Source organism: Pseudorca crassidens, chromosome 6 (genome assembly GCF_039906515.1).
Source record: "Pseudorca crassidens isolate mPseCra1 chromosome 6, mPseCra1.hap1, whole genome shotgun sequence".
Taxonomy (NCBI): domain Eukaryota; kingdom Metazoa; phylum Chordata; class Mammalia; order Artiodactyla; family Delphinidae; genus Pseudorca; species Pseudorca crassidens.
The window spans coordinates 93,192,589-93,210,222 of record NC_090301.1 but is presented as its reverse complement, the minus strand read 5'-3'; the positions used below and the strand labels follow the sequence as shown (position 1 = coordinate 93,210,222).

The following is a 17,634-nucleotide window of genomic DNA, read 5'->3' as shown; positions in this document are numbered from 1 at the left end:
TAGCAAAACTACGTCTTCAGATTTAAATCTGAATTTCTTGATTTAACACTTTCCAATCTTAACTGTATACACCAACAATAAAGGAATAGTTAGTATTTGTTGATTAGAAAATATTAAATCAAGATATCCAGGTTAGGAGATTGGTTCAAGATGGCGGAGTAGAAGGACGTGTGCTCACTCCCTCTTGTGAGAGCACCGGAATCACAACTAGCTGCTGGACAATCATCAACAGGAAGACACTGGAACTCACCAAAAAAGATATCCCACATCCAAAGACAAAGGAGAAGCTGCAATGAGGCGGTAGGAGGTGTGCAATCACAATAAAATCAAATCCCATAACCACTGGGTGGGTGACTCACAAACTGGAGAACAATTTTACCACGGAAATCCACCCACTGGAGTGAAGGTTCTGAGCCCCATGTCAGGCTTCCCAACCTGGGGGTCCGGCAACGGGAGGAGGAATTCCCAGAGAATCAGACTTTAAAGGCTAGCGGGATTTGACTGCAGGACTTCGACAGGACTGGGGGAAACAGAGACTCCACTCCTGGAGGGCACACACAAAGTAGTGTGCACATCGGGACCCAGGGGAAGGAGCAGCGACCCCATAGGAGACTGAACCAGACCTACCTGCTAGTGTTGGAGGGTCTCTGGCAGAGGCAGGGGGTGGCTATGGTTCACTGCGAGGACAAGGACACTGGCAGCAGAAGTTCTGGGAAGTAGACACCTCCTGGTGTCGCCCACCAAAGAGCCTGTAGGCTCCAGTGCTGCGTCGCCTCAGGCCAAACAACCAACAGGGAGGACGCTCAGCCTCACCCATCAGCAGACAAGTGGATTAAAGTGTTACTAAGCTCTGCCCACCAGAGCAACAGCCAGCTCTACCCACCCCATCAGGAAGCTTGCACAAGCCTCTTAGATAGCCTCAACCACCAGAGGGCAGACAGCAGAAGCAAGAAGAGCTACAATCCTGCAGCCTATGGAACGAAAACCACATTCACAGAGACAGACAAAATAAAAAGGCAGAGGACTATACCAGGTGAAGGAACAAGATAAGACCGCAGAAAAACAATTAAATGAAGGGGAGATAGGTAACCTTCCAGAAAAAGAATTCAGAATAATGATAGTGAAGACGATCCAGGACCTCGGAAAAAGAATGGAGGCAAAGATTGAGAAAATGCAAGAAATGTTTAACAAAGACCTAGAAGAAGTAAAAAACAAACAGAGATGAATAATACAATAACTGAAATGAAAAATACACTAGAAGCAATCAGTAGAATAACTGAGACAGAAGAATGGATAAGTGACCTGGAAGACAGAATGGTGGAATTCACTGCTGAGGAACAGAATAAAGAAAAAAGAATGAAAAGAAATGAAGACAGCCTAAGAGACCTCTGGGACAACATTAAATGCACCAACATTTGCATTATAGGGGTCCCAGAAGGAGAAGAGAGAGAGAATCGACCTGAGAAAATATCTGAAGAGATTATAGTTGAAAACTTCCCTAACATGGGAAAGGAAATAGTCACCCAAGTCCAGGAAGCACAGAGAGTCCTAGGCAGGATAAACCCAAAGAGAAACACGCCAAGACACACAGTAATCAAACTGACAAAAATTAAAGACAAAGAAAAATTATTAAAGGCAACAAGGGAAAAACGACAAATAACATACAAGGGAACTCCCATAAGGTTAACAACTGATTTCTCAGCAGAAACTCCACAAGCCAGAAGGGAGTGGCACGATATATTTAAAGTGATGAAAGGGAAGAACCTACAACCAAGATTACTCTACCCAGCAAGGATCTCATTCAGGTTCGATGGAGAAATCAAAAGCTTTATAGACACACAGAAGCTAAGAGAATTCCACACCACCAAACCAGCTCTACAACAAATGCTAAAGGAACTTCTCTAAGTGGGAAACCCAAAAGAAAAGAACCTACAAAAACAAACGTAAAACAATTAAGAAAATGGTAATAGGAAAATACATATCGATAATTACCTTGAATGTGATTGAATTAAATGCTCCAACCAAAAGACACAGGCTTGCTTAATGGATACAAAAACAAGACCCGTATATATGCTGTCTATAAGAGATACATACAGACTGAAAGTGAGGGGATGGAAAAAGTTATTCCATGCAAATGGACATCAAAAGAAAGCTGGAGTAGCAATACTTATATCAGGTAAAATAGACTTTAAAATAAAGAATAGGGCTTCCCTGGTGGCGCAGTGGTACAGAGTCCGCCTGCCGATGCAGGGGACACGGGTTCGTGCCCCGACCCGGGAAGATCCCACATGCCGCGGAGCAGCTAGGCCCGTGAGCCATGGCCACTGAGCCTGCGCATCCGGAGCCTGTGCTCCGCAATGGAAGAGGCCACAACAGTGAGAGGCCCATGTACCGCAAAACAAACAAACAAACAAAATAAAGAATATTACAAGAGACAAGGACACTACATAATGATCAAGGGATCAATCCAAGAAGAAGATAAAACAATTATAAACTTATAGGCACCCAAAATAGGAACACCTCAATACACAAGGCAAATGCTAACAGCTATTAAAGAGGATATCAATAGTAACACAATAATAGTGGGGGACTTTATAACGCCTCACCTACACCAATAGACAAATCATCCAGACAGAAAATTAATAAGGAAACACAAGCTTTAAATGACACAATAGACCAGATAGATTTAATTGATATTTATAGGACATTCCATCCGAAAACAGCAGATTACACTTTCTTCTCAAGTGCACACAGAACATTCTCCAGGATAGATCACATCTTGGGTCACAAATCAAACCTTGGTAAATTTAAGAAAACTGAAATCATATCAAGCATCTTTTCCAACCAAAACGCTATGAGATTAGAAATCAATTACAGGGGAAAAAAAAACGTAAAAACACAAACACATGGAGGCTAAACAATATGTTACTAAATAACCAAGAGATCACTGAAGAAATCAAAGAGGACATCAAAAAATACATAGAGACAAATAACAATGAAAACATGACAATCCAAAACCTATGGGATGCAGCAAAAGCAGTTCTAAGAGGGAAGTTTATAACAATACAATCCTACCTCAAGAAACAAGAAAAATCTCAAATAAACAATCTAACCTCACACCTAAAGGAACTAGAGAAACAACAAACAAAACCCAAAGTTAGTACAAGGATAGAAATCATACAGCTCAGAGCAAAAATAAATGAAATAGAAACAAAGAAAACAACAGCAAAGATCAACTCTATGCCAATAAAATGGACAACTTGGAAGAAATGGACAAATTCTTAGAAAGGTATAACCTTCCAAGACTGAACTGGGAAGAGGCAGAAAATATGAACAGACCAATCACAAGTAATGAAATTGAAACTGTGATTAAAAATCTTCCAACAAACAAAAGTCCAGGACCAGACAGCTTCACAGGTGAATTCTACCAAAGGTTTTGAGAAAGCTAACACTCTTCCAAAAAATTACAGACAAAGGAACACTCCCAAACTCATTTTATGAGGACATCACCCTGATATCAAAACCAGACAAAGATACTACAAAAAAAAAAAATTACAGACCAATATCACTGATGAATATAGATGCAAAAATCGTCAACAAAATACTAGCAAACAGAATCCAACAACACATTAAAAGGATCATATACCATGATGAAGTGGGATTTATCCCAGGGATGCAAGGATTCAACATATGCAAATCAACCAATGTGATACACCATATTAACAAATTGAAGGATAAAAACCATATGATAATCTCAAAAGATGCATAAAAAGCTTCTGACAATATTCAACTCTCAAAATATGCATAAAAAGCTTTTGACAAATTTCAACACCCATTTATGATAAAAACTCTCCAGAAAGTGGGCATAGAGGGATCCTACCTCAACATAATAAAGGCCATATATGACAAACCCACAGCAAACATCATTCTCAATGGTGAAAAACTGAAACCATTCCCTGTAAGATCAGGAACAAGACAAGGATGTCCACTTTCGCCACTCTTATTCAACAGTTTTGCAAGTCCTAGCCATGGCAATTACAGAAGAAAAATAAAAGGAATCCGAATTGGAAAAGAAGAAGTAAAACTGTCACCATCTGCAGATGATACTGTACATAGATAATCCTAAAGATGCCAGCAGAAAACTACTAGAGCTAATCAATGAATTTGGTAAACTTGCAGAATACAAAATTAATGCATAGAAATCTCTTGCATTCCTATACACTAACAATGAAGGATCAGAAAGAGAAATTAAGGACACAGTCCCATTCACCACTGCAACAAAAAGAATACCTAGGAATAAACCTAAGGAGACAGAAAACCTGTACTCAGAAAACCATAAGACACTGATGAAAGAAATCAAAGATGACACAAGCAGATAGAGATATATCATGTTCTTGTATTGGAAGAATCAATATTGTGAAAATGACTATACCACCCAAAGCAATCTATAGATTCAATGCAATCCCTATCAAATGACCAATGGCATTTTTTCCAGAACTAGAACAAAAAATCTTAAAATTTGTATAGAGACACAAAAGACCCCGAATAGCCACAGCAATCTTGAGGGGAAAAAACGAATAGCCAAAGCAATCTTGAGGGGGAAAAACGGAGCTGGAGGAACCACAGCTGGAAGTCCCAGACTTCAGACTATACTACAAAGCTACAGTAACGAAGGCAACATGGTACTGGCATAAAAACAGAAATATAGATCAATGGAACAGGATAGAAAGCCCAGAGATAAACCCACGCACCTATGGTCAACTAATCTATGACAAAGGAAGCAAGGATATACAATGGAGAAAAGACAATCTCTTCAATAAATGGTGCTGGGAAAACTGGACAGCTACATGTAAAAGAATGAAATTAGCACATTCCCTAACACCATACACAAAAATAAACTCAAAATGGATTAAATACTTAAATGTAAGGCCAGACACTATAAAACTCTTAGAGGAAAACATAGTCAGAACACTCTATGACATACATCACAGCAAGATCCTTTTTGACCCACCTCCTGAAGTAATGAAAATAAAAACAAAAATAAACAAGTGGGACCTAATGAAACTTAAAAACTTCTGCACAGCAAAGGAAAGTATAAACAAGATGAAAAGACAACCCTCAGAATGGGAGAAAATATTTGCAAATGAATCAACGGACAAAGGATTACTCTCCAAAATATATAAACAGCTCATGCAGCTCAATATTAAAAAAACAAACAAGCCAATCAAAAAATGGGCAGAAGACCTAAATAGACATTTCTCCAAAGAAGACACACAGATGGCCAAGAGGCACATGAAAAGATGCTCAACATCACTAATTATTAGAGAAATACAAATCAAAACTATAATGAGGTTTCACACACTGGTCAGAATGGGCATCATCAGAAAATCTACAAATAAATACTGGAGAGGGTGTGGAGATAAGGGAACCCTCTTGCACTGTTGGTGGGAATGTAAACTGATACAGCCACTATGGAGGTTCCTTAAAAAACTAAAAATAGAATTACCATAGGACCCAACAATCCCACCACTGGGCATATACCCAGAGAAAACCATAATTCAAAAAGACACATGCGTCGCAATGTTCACTGCAGCACTATTTGCAACAGCCAGGTCATGGAAGCAACCTAACTGCCCATTGACAGACAAATGGATAAAGAAGATGTGGTACATATATACAATGGACTATTACTCAGCCATAAAAAGGAATGAAACTGGGTCATTTGTAGAGACGTGGATGGACCTAGAGACTGCCATACAGAGTGAAGTTAAGTTGGAAAGAGAAAAACAAATATCGTATATTAACATATATATGTGGAATCTAGAAAAATGGTACAGATGAATCATTTGCAAGGCAGAAATAGAGACACAGATGTAGAGAACAAATGTATGGACACCAAGGGGGGAAAGCGGGGGGCTGTTGTTGGTGGTGGTGATGGTGAGATGAATTGGGAGATTAGGACTGACATATATACACTAATATGTATAAAATAGATAACTAATAAGAATGTGCCATATATTAAAAAAAGTGATAAGTAATAAAAAAACTCAAAAAAACCCAACTCTATTAATGATATAAAAAAAAAAGAAAGAAATACAGGTTAAAATCCAAAGATTTAATTTCTAAAGAGAAAACTGACAGATTAGCTGTTGATTTATGAACCAGAATACAAATAAATACACAGAAATGAGGTGCTTCAGCGCCTAAGACCTTCAGGAAAAAGGAAACATACACACACACAAAGTAAAGCTGGTGTGTTTTTTCCAAAAGCGTATCATACGAACATATTTGATTTTTGTTCTTCTAACATAACCATGCAGATTAGTTTTGAGAAAAAATCAATTCCTCCTTCAAATACAGCATGTTCTAACTGTTAAATACCTAAATATCTATCTGCAAAGCACTATGCCAGAGGTACCACAGGCTGGAAATGACAGCATCGTCCCTCTGCTGGGGTTGACACTCTCATAGGAGACATTTCTACTAAAAAGAGGGACAAGACATCTAAATGTTCATAACAAATGAACGAACAAAATGTAGTATACACATACAACAGAATATTATTCAACCTTAAAACAGGATATTTTGCAATGTCTCAATATGGATGAATCTTGAGGACATGGTGCTAAGTGAAATAAGCCAATTACAGAAAGACAAATATTGCATGATTCTACTAATATGAGGTATCTAAAAGTCAAATTCAGGAATTCCCTGGTGATGCAGTGGTTAGGACTCCACGCTTTCACTGCCGTGGGCCCGGGGTTCGATCCCTGGCCAGGGAACTAAGATCTCACAAGCCATTGGGAGAGGCCAAAAAAAACCCCCAAAAGTCAAATTCATAGAATCAAAGAGTGGTATGGTGGTAGGAGGAAGAGGAGAATGTGGAGGTACTACAGGCATAAAGTTTCAGTCAAGCAAGATGAATAAGCTCTAACAGATCTACTGTACAACAATAACACAGTAGTTAAAATTTTGTTAAGAAGGTAGATTTCATGTTAAGTGTTCTTTCCACAATAAAATAAAAAGGAAAAAGAAAAAGGAGGAGGTAAAAGAATGTAACAGGGGAATATAAACTAATTTTGCCTAACAGGAACATCTACAAAGGCTTCATGCATATAAAAGGTAACACTGGAATTCGGCATTGAAAGAGTTTCAAAATTTGAAAGAAAAAAAAAATGAGTGGTGGATAGATTGGCTACAGATGTTTGCAAGTATGTAGCAAAGTCAGGAAGGGTATGGGAGGAGTGTGGATAATGACAGAATGGCTGTGGAAGATCAAACTGGAAAAGGCAGCTGTGAAGAATTTGGATCTTATTCCATAAGCAATGGCAATCAAAGTTGGTATTTTGAGAGGGCGTTAACATTTTTTCTCCAACAAATACAGGGATTATTTGTCTTGTTCATCATTGTGCCCAGGAGTCAGCTGCATGGCAAACTTCAAGGAAGCAAAGGTAATTACATTATTTGTTAAAATCAAACATAACTGAGGACCTGTGTAATGTGGTGTGGTGGCTAGGGGGGATTAAGGATGGGATTTACATTCAGATGAAACGGCTGACAGGTAAATATATTACCAGAGATGACAGAAAATGGCAGCTTGGGAACATAAGGGAAGAAAGGATTGGTGCTGCCTGAAAGGTTTCTAGGGTTTAACAAATGAGGTATGATTCTTTAGCTAGGCTTTGAAGGATGAAGAGCTGTCAGGCAGAGAGTAACATTGCCAAAAGTAGGGTAATATAAGTTAAACTATGGTTTTAACTCTATCAGAATTTCACAAGACAGCAGAATTATTCACAGTGGTAAAAGTGTGGAAACAACCTACACATCCACGGATGGATGAAGAGACAAACGAAATGTGGTATAGACATACAATGATATACTATTCATCCTTCAAAAGGAAATTCTGGCGCATGCTACAGCATGGAAAACCTCAAAGACACACTATGCTAAGTGAAGTAAGCTGGTCACAAAAGGACAAATATTGTATGACTCCAAGTCTGAGGTACCTAGAGTAGTCAAGTTCATAGACAGAAAATAGAATGGTGGTTGTCAGGGGCAGGAGGGTCGGGGGGGAATGGTGAATCATTGTTTAGTGGGTGCAGAGTTTCAGTTTGGGAAGAAGAAAAGTGGTCTGGAGATGGATGTTGGTGATGGCTGTATAACAAGGTAAATGTACTTAACGCCAGTGAACTCTGTGTTTAAAAAAGGTTAAAATGGGGACTTCCCTGGTGGTCCCGTGGTTGAGACTCTCTTCCCAAAACAGGGGGCATGGGTTCGATCCCTGGTTGGGGAACTAAGATCCCATGTACCACAGGGCACGGCCAAGAAAAAAAAAAAAGGTTAAAATGGTAAAGGTTTTACCACAATAAAAAAAAAAAAAAAAAAAAGAATTTCCTGCCATGTTATGAGCCTTAAAGACGTGGAAGTCATTAAGGCCCTTGAGAATAGCTAAAAGAAATTTTAAGGATGGGAAGCATTTTCGTAAGACATGTGCTAATTTTTAAAAGCTTCACTATAACTAGCGCTAACAACTTAGTGGAGTTTCTAAATATTAGTAAAACCGCATATGACTTTTTTTTTTTTTAGGACTATGGCAAAGAGTCTCAGGCCAAGATGTCATCGAGGAGAACTTCAAATGCAAGAAATGATCAAATTAAAAAACTGAGCTCTTAAAAAAAAAAAAGAGAGAATTTCCTAAGACATTCCGCAGTGCTTCCACTTCTTCCTGGAGGCGGTAGAGTCCCACTCAGGGAAAGCAGAGCTATATCTGCACAATCTAAGAAAAGTAACTGGTGGCAGTGGCTGAAAGCCAGGGAGAGGGGGTTTGAGATGCCTGGAGCCTAAAAAAAGGCAACAGAAAAAAAAGAAAAGTGGGGTTTGGAGGGTTGGAAGGAAAGGAAGAGACGGAGGAAGTGCGTTCAGCGCCATAAGCAGGTCGGGCCCTCGCCCGAGCATCTGTCAACCACGGGGTTCACTCCGGCCCTTTCAACTCCACGGGCTCCAGGGCTGCCAGGCCCTCGGTGGACCCCAGTCAGGCCCCCGCCAGGATTCATACGCCAGTTCGGCCTCCCCCGCGACCCTGAGGACGCGCGGCCTAACTGGACGAGTTACTCATCCCCACCCAGCCTCAGGGTCCGAACAAGGAACCGGGGGCTACGCGACCACCAGCCTTACAGGCTGTGAGGACTGAACGACGGGCCTAAAGCGCTCGGCCCAGGGCACTGCGCACGGCAGGAGTTTGCGGAAGAGCTCCAGATGGATTTCACCCCCGGAAACCAGCCCAGCCGGCCCAGCCTCCTCTCTGCGGCCCGCTCTCCGAGGCGCGCGACCCCTCAGTTCCCGAACACGCGCGGGGCCCACGGCGCCCCCGGGCTCCGGAAGCCGCGAGGGGCGGGAGGGGAAGTTCCGCGGGTAAGGGGCGCCCTCCGACTTACTCCTCCAAGAAGTCCACGAATAGTTTCTGGCACTTCTCGGCCACCTCGTCGCGGACTTCCAGGTGCTGGCTGCCGGCGCCAGGCTCCGCTGCCGCCGCGAGGTCCATCGCTGCTTAATGCTGAGGGGCCGCCGGCGCCTCACTGGACCGCAGAGAGTTGCTTCTCCCCGGACGCTGCCGCTCGGCGCGCACCTCCTCTGCCCCGCCCCTTCGCCGGAAGGCCGGAGCCAATCGTGGCGCAGGAGCTCGGGGATTTCGCGCCAAACCTGTCCAATGAGCGCGGCGTCTCTCTCAGCCCCTCCCACGAAACGGAGATTTCGCGCCAAATGCAAAGACCAGAGAAAGCCGGGTGATCGGCCTCTGCGCCTGCGCAGTTGTTCGTGTCCGGGGGAATTTGGCTGCTGGAGCGAGTTAAAACGTAAGATCTTTGCCCGGGGGTGGTTTTTCAAATGTTCTTCAAATAGTTTCACTTATATTAATTGAGCAAGAGGCGTAATGCCTTATGGAAGAGGAAAATGAGTAAGATTCCGACCTCCTGCTTGAGCCATCTAATTGGAGGATATAAACTGTAAACCACCGGCTGAAACCCTGTAAGAGTCAAAAGTGACGTAGTAACAGTACCAGGGGGAGGGGAGAGAAGGGAGTTGGCAGAATTACTCTGGTTGGTGCTGACCGGGAAAAATCAGCGAATATTTGACGCTGTTGATTACTTCCCCTCTCAAACGCACTCTTGGTTTGTGTCCTCTTGACTTCCCCTCTCTTTTGCCATATTTTCCCGACTTCGTTTCACTTGATTTTTCTCTTATCTCTTTGGCCATTCCTGGTTAGCCTCCTTTGTAGGCGCCTCTTTAGGGAGTGCCTTAAATGTTCTCGTCCCAGAGCCCTCTTTTTCCATAAAGGAGCTCTCTTGGGCGATCCCCTTCACTCACTTGTTTTCAATTTACCAAGGCCTTGGTGCTGATGACTTCTGAATCTGTATCACCAACCAGTTCTGTTTCCTGGGGCTCCAAGAAATTACAAGAAGCCTGGATCAATTCCATTTTTTGAGGCTTCCAAGCACATTAAAAAAATATATATTTTTAAATGCCGAACAGGATGACATGAAGCTACAGTAATTCTTTTAACACACACACATAGAGAAAGACACTAGTCACAAGATATTTACAAGGTTTAACCAAAAACTCATTACTTGTGTGCTGTAGTGTATTAGTGTGTATATTGCTTCATTTGAAGGGGATGGGAGCCCTTGCAGGCCTGTACCCTTCAGCCCTTCACCAGCTCCAGATCTGCCTGCCTACAAGACATCACCACTTGTATATACTTTAAGAACCTCAAACTCACCTGTTTCATGATATTCACAGCCCTTCTGCACTGGCACAAGAATGGATCCAGGAGCTATCTAGGAGCAGATTGCTGACCAGATTCTGTCTCATTCTCTCAAAAGTCCTCCTTCTTTTCTTTCCCATTTTTCTTTTTCCCCCTTCTCTTCCTCTTCTGTCCTCAAGGTAGATTTCCCAGAACTAAAGCACCGTGTACAGAAGGAAAAAATCAAAGAACAGGAGTGCAGAGTTCCAGGCTAATTTACAGCTGTGCCCACTGAGAAACTTGGAACTTGCTCTTCTCAACTCTCTACACCTCACAGGCCCTCCCTTTCCCCTTCAGACATGCACCTCTGGACCAGAATAGGAGATGAGGTCTCCTAGTGAGGGTAGTGGAGCTACCTTCCATAGAAGAGGAGGATGTGAGTTATGAAACATATCTGAGCTGTATCCCAGAGAGTAGTATGCCTCTGTGTGTGTGTAAGCCTGAGACTGCTATCCTTAGAAAGGCCTGCTTGCAAGGTTGGCCTTTGGCTGGCACTTGGGAACTTGACTGGTAAACAGTTCCCTACACTGATATTACACTTTCCCTAAATGGTAAGGATGGCTCACTGTGCCTGAAATGCTTTTTACAAACAACGTGGTTGATACTGAATATCTTCTGACAGTTTGGAATCTTGACATGTGCTCGGTAGACGGTGCTTATGTGACCAGCCCCCAGTAACAACACAGGCTTCTCAAATGAGCTTCCCTGGTAGACATGTGTGTGTTATTACAGTTTGATGCTGGGAAGGAATTAAGTGCATTCTGTATGACTCCAGAGGGGAAGGACTCTAGGAAGCTTGTGCTTGGTCTCCTCAGGATTTTGCCTCCTGTGCCTTTTCCCTTTGCTGATTTTACTTTCTATCCTTTCACTGTAATAAATCATAGCCATGAGTATGATTATATGCTGAGTCCTGGAGTCCTCCTAGCAAATCATTGAACCTGAGGATGGCTTTGAGGAACCCCCAACACAATGTATGTGTTTTTTAACCTTATAATAGAGAATTTCAAACACACATAAATGTAGACAGAATAGTATAATGAACTTTCATTATGTAACCCCGATAAGCACTAACATGTGGCCAATCCTGTCCCAACCACACACCCCATCTGCTTTTCCCTCTCCATAGTGATTATCTTAAACTTTTTATTTTAGAATCGTCTTTTAAAAGAGTCTTGCAAAAGGTAGTCATATACTCTATGCCCATTTTTCCCTATTGTTAACATCTTACATTACCACAGTACATATGTCACAATTAAAGAAGGAACTTCAGTATTATTAACTAAACTCCATACTTTATTTCGATTTCAGTAGTTTTCCCCTAATGTCCCTTTTCTCTTCCAGGATCCCACCCAGGATACCACATTACATTGAGTTGTCCTATCTCTTTAGTCTCCTCTGGTCTTGCAGTTTCTCAGAATTTTCTTGGTTTTGATGACATTGACAGTTTTCAGGTATACAGCTCGGGTATTTTGCAAAATATTCCTCAGTTGGGATTTGTCTGATATTTTTTCTCATGTTTAGACTGTAGTTAGGGGGTTTGGGAGGAAGACCATAGAGGTAAAGTACAGTTCTCATCATTCCCTTATGATTTTGAAGCACATCCTAGATATCATATCATTTCATCTGTAGATATGTCAGAAGGCATCTCTATAAGATAAGGGCTCTTTTTCCTGAGACATATCTTTGGCCGGGCTGTAGCAGTACAGGTTGATGATGCTGATTCTTTTAAAGCTAATTGTAATATTTTCCTTGATTACCAACACTTCAATATATTTTGAATAAAACCAGCAGATTTAATTTTTACATGGTTTAGGTGGTGTACAATATTCAATAATATATTTATCAAATCATATGATGAAATATTTTCTTCCAAATAAAGTCAATCCTCATCTTATAAAATATGTAATATATATTACCTCTTATTAACTAAACAAGAGAATTAGATGTTAGCTGCTGATCAATTCGTTTTTAGCAGTACATGATTAAATGCCTTTTTAGTCATTTGCCTTCCACTTTAGTTACTTACATATGAGAAGTTTGGTCATAATGTGTAGCAAAAGTAGTGGTGAGGGCAGTGGTAATGATGGCAGTTTCTACCTGTTTTTATATAATACTTATTTAATTTTTTCCAAAGGTGAGTGCCATAATTACACACACACACAGTTACTGCAAAAATATTTAAAACTTTCATTATATTTCTCAATTTATTATAACATCATTTTGACCATACTTATATTACATTATTATACTTCAAGAAAAGAGGAGCAGCATATAAATTTATTCTTGTTTTTATAGCTATTATGAAAATGGGTAATTTAATTATATTGGTATTATTTTAATATCAATTTGACTGCTTTTAGTCATTAGTTTTACAAAATGTCTTCCAGATTTTCTCTCCCAGTGTTTTTTAGGACTATTTCTTGAAACAATATTAACATTTTTGTTTGCATTGAAAAACGAAGTTGGATTTTTTTCTAACAGAACAGTAAGTGTGATTTAGCCGATTCATTTACAATGAGGACAGGCTTCGCTAAGTGTTATGGGGTGGATATTTCTGGACATTGAATGACCTAAATCTTGAGCTCTGAGGTTTTGGCCAACATTTATCTAAAGAACATTATAAAATGAAAGAAGTTTATTTTCAAAAATTGTATAAGCAAAGGTTTGTTGAAATTAACTTTTTTTTTCTTCTCAAGTTTAGGAAAGATTTGGACAGCAGAAACAGAGTGAGGAATCCTCAGAAGAGATGGTAGAGCAGCCTTAGGAATAGATGTGATCACCCAGAGAGCATCTGAAGAAAGAGAAGGTAGGTCCAAGCATGAGACCCTGGGGAATACCAGCATTTAAAAGGAGGCTGAGGGGCATCCTAGGACTTCCCTGGTGGTGCAATGGTTAAGACTTCACACTTCCAATGCAGGTGGCCTGGGTTCAATCCGTGGTCAGGGAACTAGGATCCCACATGCTGCAGGGCGTGGCCAAAAAATAAAAAAGGAGGTTGAAGAGGAAAATGCCATGGGAGAGACTGGGAAAGAAAAAGAACAGCCAAAGAAATAGGAGGAGAATCTGAAAAGCCAAAAGAGAAGACTCTGGAACTAGTCATTGTCAGTGGTAAAGGCTGCAGAGTGGTCAAGGAGGACAGAGACTAAACATGGCGGAAGGAGCTTCAGTGATGTGGAGGGGTGGAAGTTAGATTGCAGGGGAGTGAAGAGAGCAGAGGAAGCAGAGTGAGTGGCGACCACTCCTTACTAAGTTGGGCTACAAAGACAGAGTGGATTGTAAGGGACGTGCTCTGCTCTGTCTGGGTTGAGAGGCCCTTGACACAGGCTTTGGTGCTTTTGAAACAGTTGGCTGTTGGAGCACAGGTGCAGGGAGAGAGAGCCAGTCAGCAGTTACTCTCTCCCTCTGGCAACCGAGGAGAAGAGGGGAGACTACATGGTCCCCACCATTTGCGATGGAAGGGGTTATCTCACTCCACAGAGGCCTCCTGTTACACCCTCTTCCACTCGTACGGCCAGGGTTACCACCTATGGTAGCAAGGCTGCTGAAACCCAGTCAAACTCTACCAGCCCAGCCAATCGCCCTGGTAGAGAGCTTTGTTCCAGATTGCACAGAGTTACTAGATGGGCTAGCAGTTTCCCTGCACATAGCCCTTCTCCAAGAAAATTGGCCTTAGCTAATCCTACTTGTCATCCCCAAAAGGCAAATATGGGGAAGCCTTTTACTCTACAAAAGTATGTACAATAAAGGAGTACTCACTCAGAACCTTGCACCAGAATCCAGTTGTACCTGGAAGGACGTTTTGTATGCGGAGTAATTGGCATAGCTTCAACAGTTAAGCACATGGGCTCTGGATGTGAGTCCTGGCTCCAATACTTAAGTGATCTTGGGTAAGTTACTTAACCTCTCTGTGCAATAGGTTTGCTATCTGTGGGACAATAATAGAAACCATTAACAGCACTATCGTTATAAAGAGTAAATAAGATAATATGTATAATGAGTTTTTATCTGAGGGGTAATAATAGAACCTGCTAATAGGGCTGTCATTGTAAGGATTAAAAGAGATAATACGTATAAAGTGCTTCATAATACGTGCAAATATGCCTGGCACATATTAGATATCATACTCATATTCTATTTAGCCCTCATCAGTACTGATTCATTATAACGCTATTTATCTCTAAAATATTTTCCATAAAAATATATTTGTAGGGGAATTCCCTGGTGGTCCAGTGGTTAAGATTCTGTGCTTGCACTGCAGGGGGCATGGGTTCGATCCCTAGTTGGGGAACTAAGATCCCGCATGCCACGTGGTGTGACCAGACCAAAAAAAAAAAAATATATATATATATATATGTGTATATATATATATGTATACTTGATGGCATATATATATATATATACTTGATGACATAAATACACTACGGTATAGCATGTGTGTGCTGTGTGTGTTGTGTGTGTGTGTGTGTGGTGTGTGTAACCTTCCTTTGAGTGCTCCTATGAGTGCTAAGCCAAAGAGAACCACTGTAGCCTGCTGTACTGTATACTCTGTACCAGTAAAGGTTGGTTAGCCCACCACACCGCAGAACTGCACATTGCCATCTGCCGAAGTGAGTGTGTTCTGCAACTCACCGTATTAGGACTACCAGCTGGAGATGGGTGGAAGATGGATGTTATGAAGGGCTTCATAAACATCACTGCCACTTGGGAGGAAAGACCAAGAATGATATGACATGTGCCTGGGAGAAACATTGGCCCAAGGCATGTCTTAACTTCAGAGTTATTGAGGAGATCCAAGAGCAAATGCCAGTGTTCCAGGAATGCATTTCCCTAAGGACTGTGCTATGAGGACCCAAGTAGGGCTGATATGGCTGGCATTCCCATTTGCAGGGACCCAGAGACCCCTTGGCAACATGGGATATGTGTCCATTATGATTAGACCTGTCTCCTTACTGTCTCACCTCCACCGTGAGACTTTCTGACCTCCCAGCCTACAGTTCTCTCTCCTTTCTCTGAACTCTGGAAACATTCCATCTCCCAGTTGGCACACGTAGTTTTCTGCGTGATTAGGTTGGTTTTCTTTTCAGGCTGTTATCTTTTGGCTTGATATCAAACATTTTTATTGACTGATTAAAACTGGGAACTTGGGAAGACTTAACATCTCTAAGAAACCAAAGGGCACGTTTTCTTAAGAAAAATTTTTATTATAGAAAATTTCAAATATATTAAAAAGTAGAATAGAATTATGCACCCCTATGTATCTATCACCTAGTTCAATCTTATTGGATCTATAACCCCACCATCTTCTCCTGACATTAAATTATTTGGGAAATTTCTGACGTTGTATAATTTCTTTTGTAAACAGTCCAGTATGAATCTGTAAAAGACAAGCATTCCTGTAAAAAAACATACAGCCACTATATCAGATGCTCTTATGTACCCCTTCAGGTCCTCACGTGTCTCTTGTTCCAGTTCCATGAGCACTCTGAGCCACTTGATGGTATCTCCTGCCCCCTGTGCCTCTCAGGTTTCCCTGTTGTCACCACAGAGGAACTGGCTCATGCCTCTTAGAAGCACCCTGGAGGAGAGAGGAAGTCAAGGTCACACAGAATCTTTGATCAATGGGAGAGGAGAGTCAGTGGTTAAATTGCTTTCCCCTAACCAATCCCTTACATGTGGGTATGTAGGTTAGGTTAGGGTTTTTCCCCCTCCCTTCTTCCCCTTGCCCCCCATTAGAAACAACAGTGCAATAAACCTCTTTGTATGTGCGTATTTCTGGAGGATAAATTTCTGGAAGGGCTGGTCCTAGGTGAAAGGGAATTAATATTTTCGATTTGCCTAAACTGCCAAATTGGTTTTCAATAAGGTTGTACCAATTTATTCTCTTACCAATGCACAGGGCATTTTCATTTTAAGTGAAATAAGAACCTTAAGCCAAATGGGTTAAATTCTGACCTTAGAATTACAGGTGGCGGTCTGTCCGTGAGAAATGATTATTTGGGTAATAGAAGCTACCTGGTACCCCAAAGTCTCAGCAATCCCCAAACTTTGCTCCATTCATTCATTTATTCAATCATGCAACAAATATTTAATGAGTACCTACTATGCATCAGTACCAAGGTACTACTGATACTGCAGTGCCTGTCTGTTGTGTAGCTTATATTCTAGGGGGCCAGGCTGAAGTGGAGCACACTGAAAACTTGGATAGAATTCATTCCTTCTTGCTGTTGAGCCTCAACCAGGTAAATTGTTTCTGTTACAGTTAGCCCAATAATGACCCAGTGTTTTATAAAGAGATAAAACCCATCTTCTTGGCTTGAAATTGAAAAAGGAAATTTTACAACCTATTCTTCAAGACAAAAAGAGATGCATACTTTTCACGTGCAGTTGTGGCAGGCTGTGCCGGCATCAGGGGCTAATCATCCATCTTTTATCAGCCCCAGGAGACTCATTCTGGGCCTATAAGACTGGTGGGTTGACAGGCAGCTCAGAAAAAGAGGCACTTACAAGCAGCTCACATACAACCAAACGAAACATTTTTCTGATCTGAATGCAAGTCCACCAGGTTATTGTGAATAATTAAGTGAAAGGAAACAAAAAAGAAACACAAAACCAAAAAGAACCCGTGCTCCTTTCCGCGGTTATAGAGGATTGTATGACTGATAGCGATGTTTAGAAAGCATTGCATTGCACAGTTATGTGGGAGGCAATAAGGACAGCTAGTCTGATTCCTAGCATGGCTTCAACTAGAATATCTGAGAGTGTGTGGCATGTGTGGGTTTTGTTGTTATATTTTTAATTAACAGGAACAAAGGGCTGTAGTGCTTCGTGCTGCTACT

The 17,634-nt window shown here is 41.3% G+C and overlaps 1 protein-coding gene across 2 annotated transcripts in view; it reads right to left on the bottom strand.

Annotated features, from left to right (window-relative positions):
- The window catches only part of MCM6 (minichromosome maintenance complex component 6), a 45,621-nt gene extending 36,006 nt beyond the window's left edge, over window positions 1-9,615 (bottom strand). Inside the window, exon 1 of one of the 2 annotated variants that reach the window (XM_067742066.1) lies at window positions 9,435-9,615. In XM_067742066.1, the coding sequence (XP_067598167.1) occupies window positions 9,435-9,541 (107 nt within the window). In that variant the 5' untranslated portion in view covers window positions 9,542-9,615. The remainder of the gene's footprint in view (window positions 1-9,434) is intronic. The other variant, XM_067742067.1, reaches the window with a different exon arrangement.
- Between the last annotated feature and the right edge of the window lie 8,019 nt (window positions 9,616-17,634).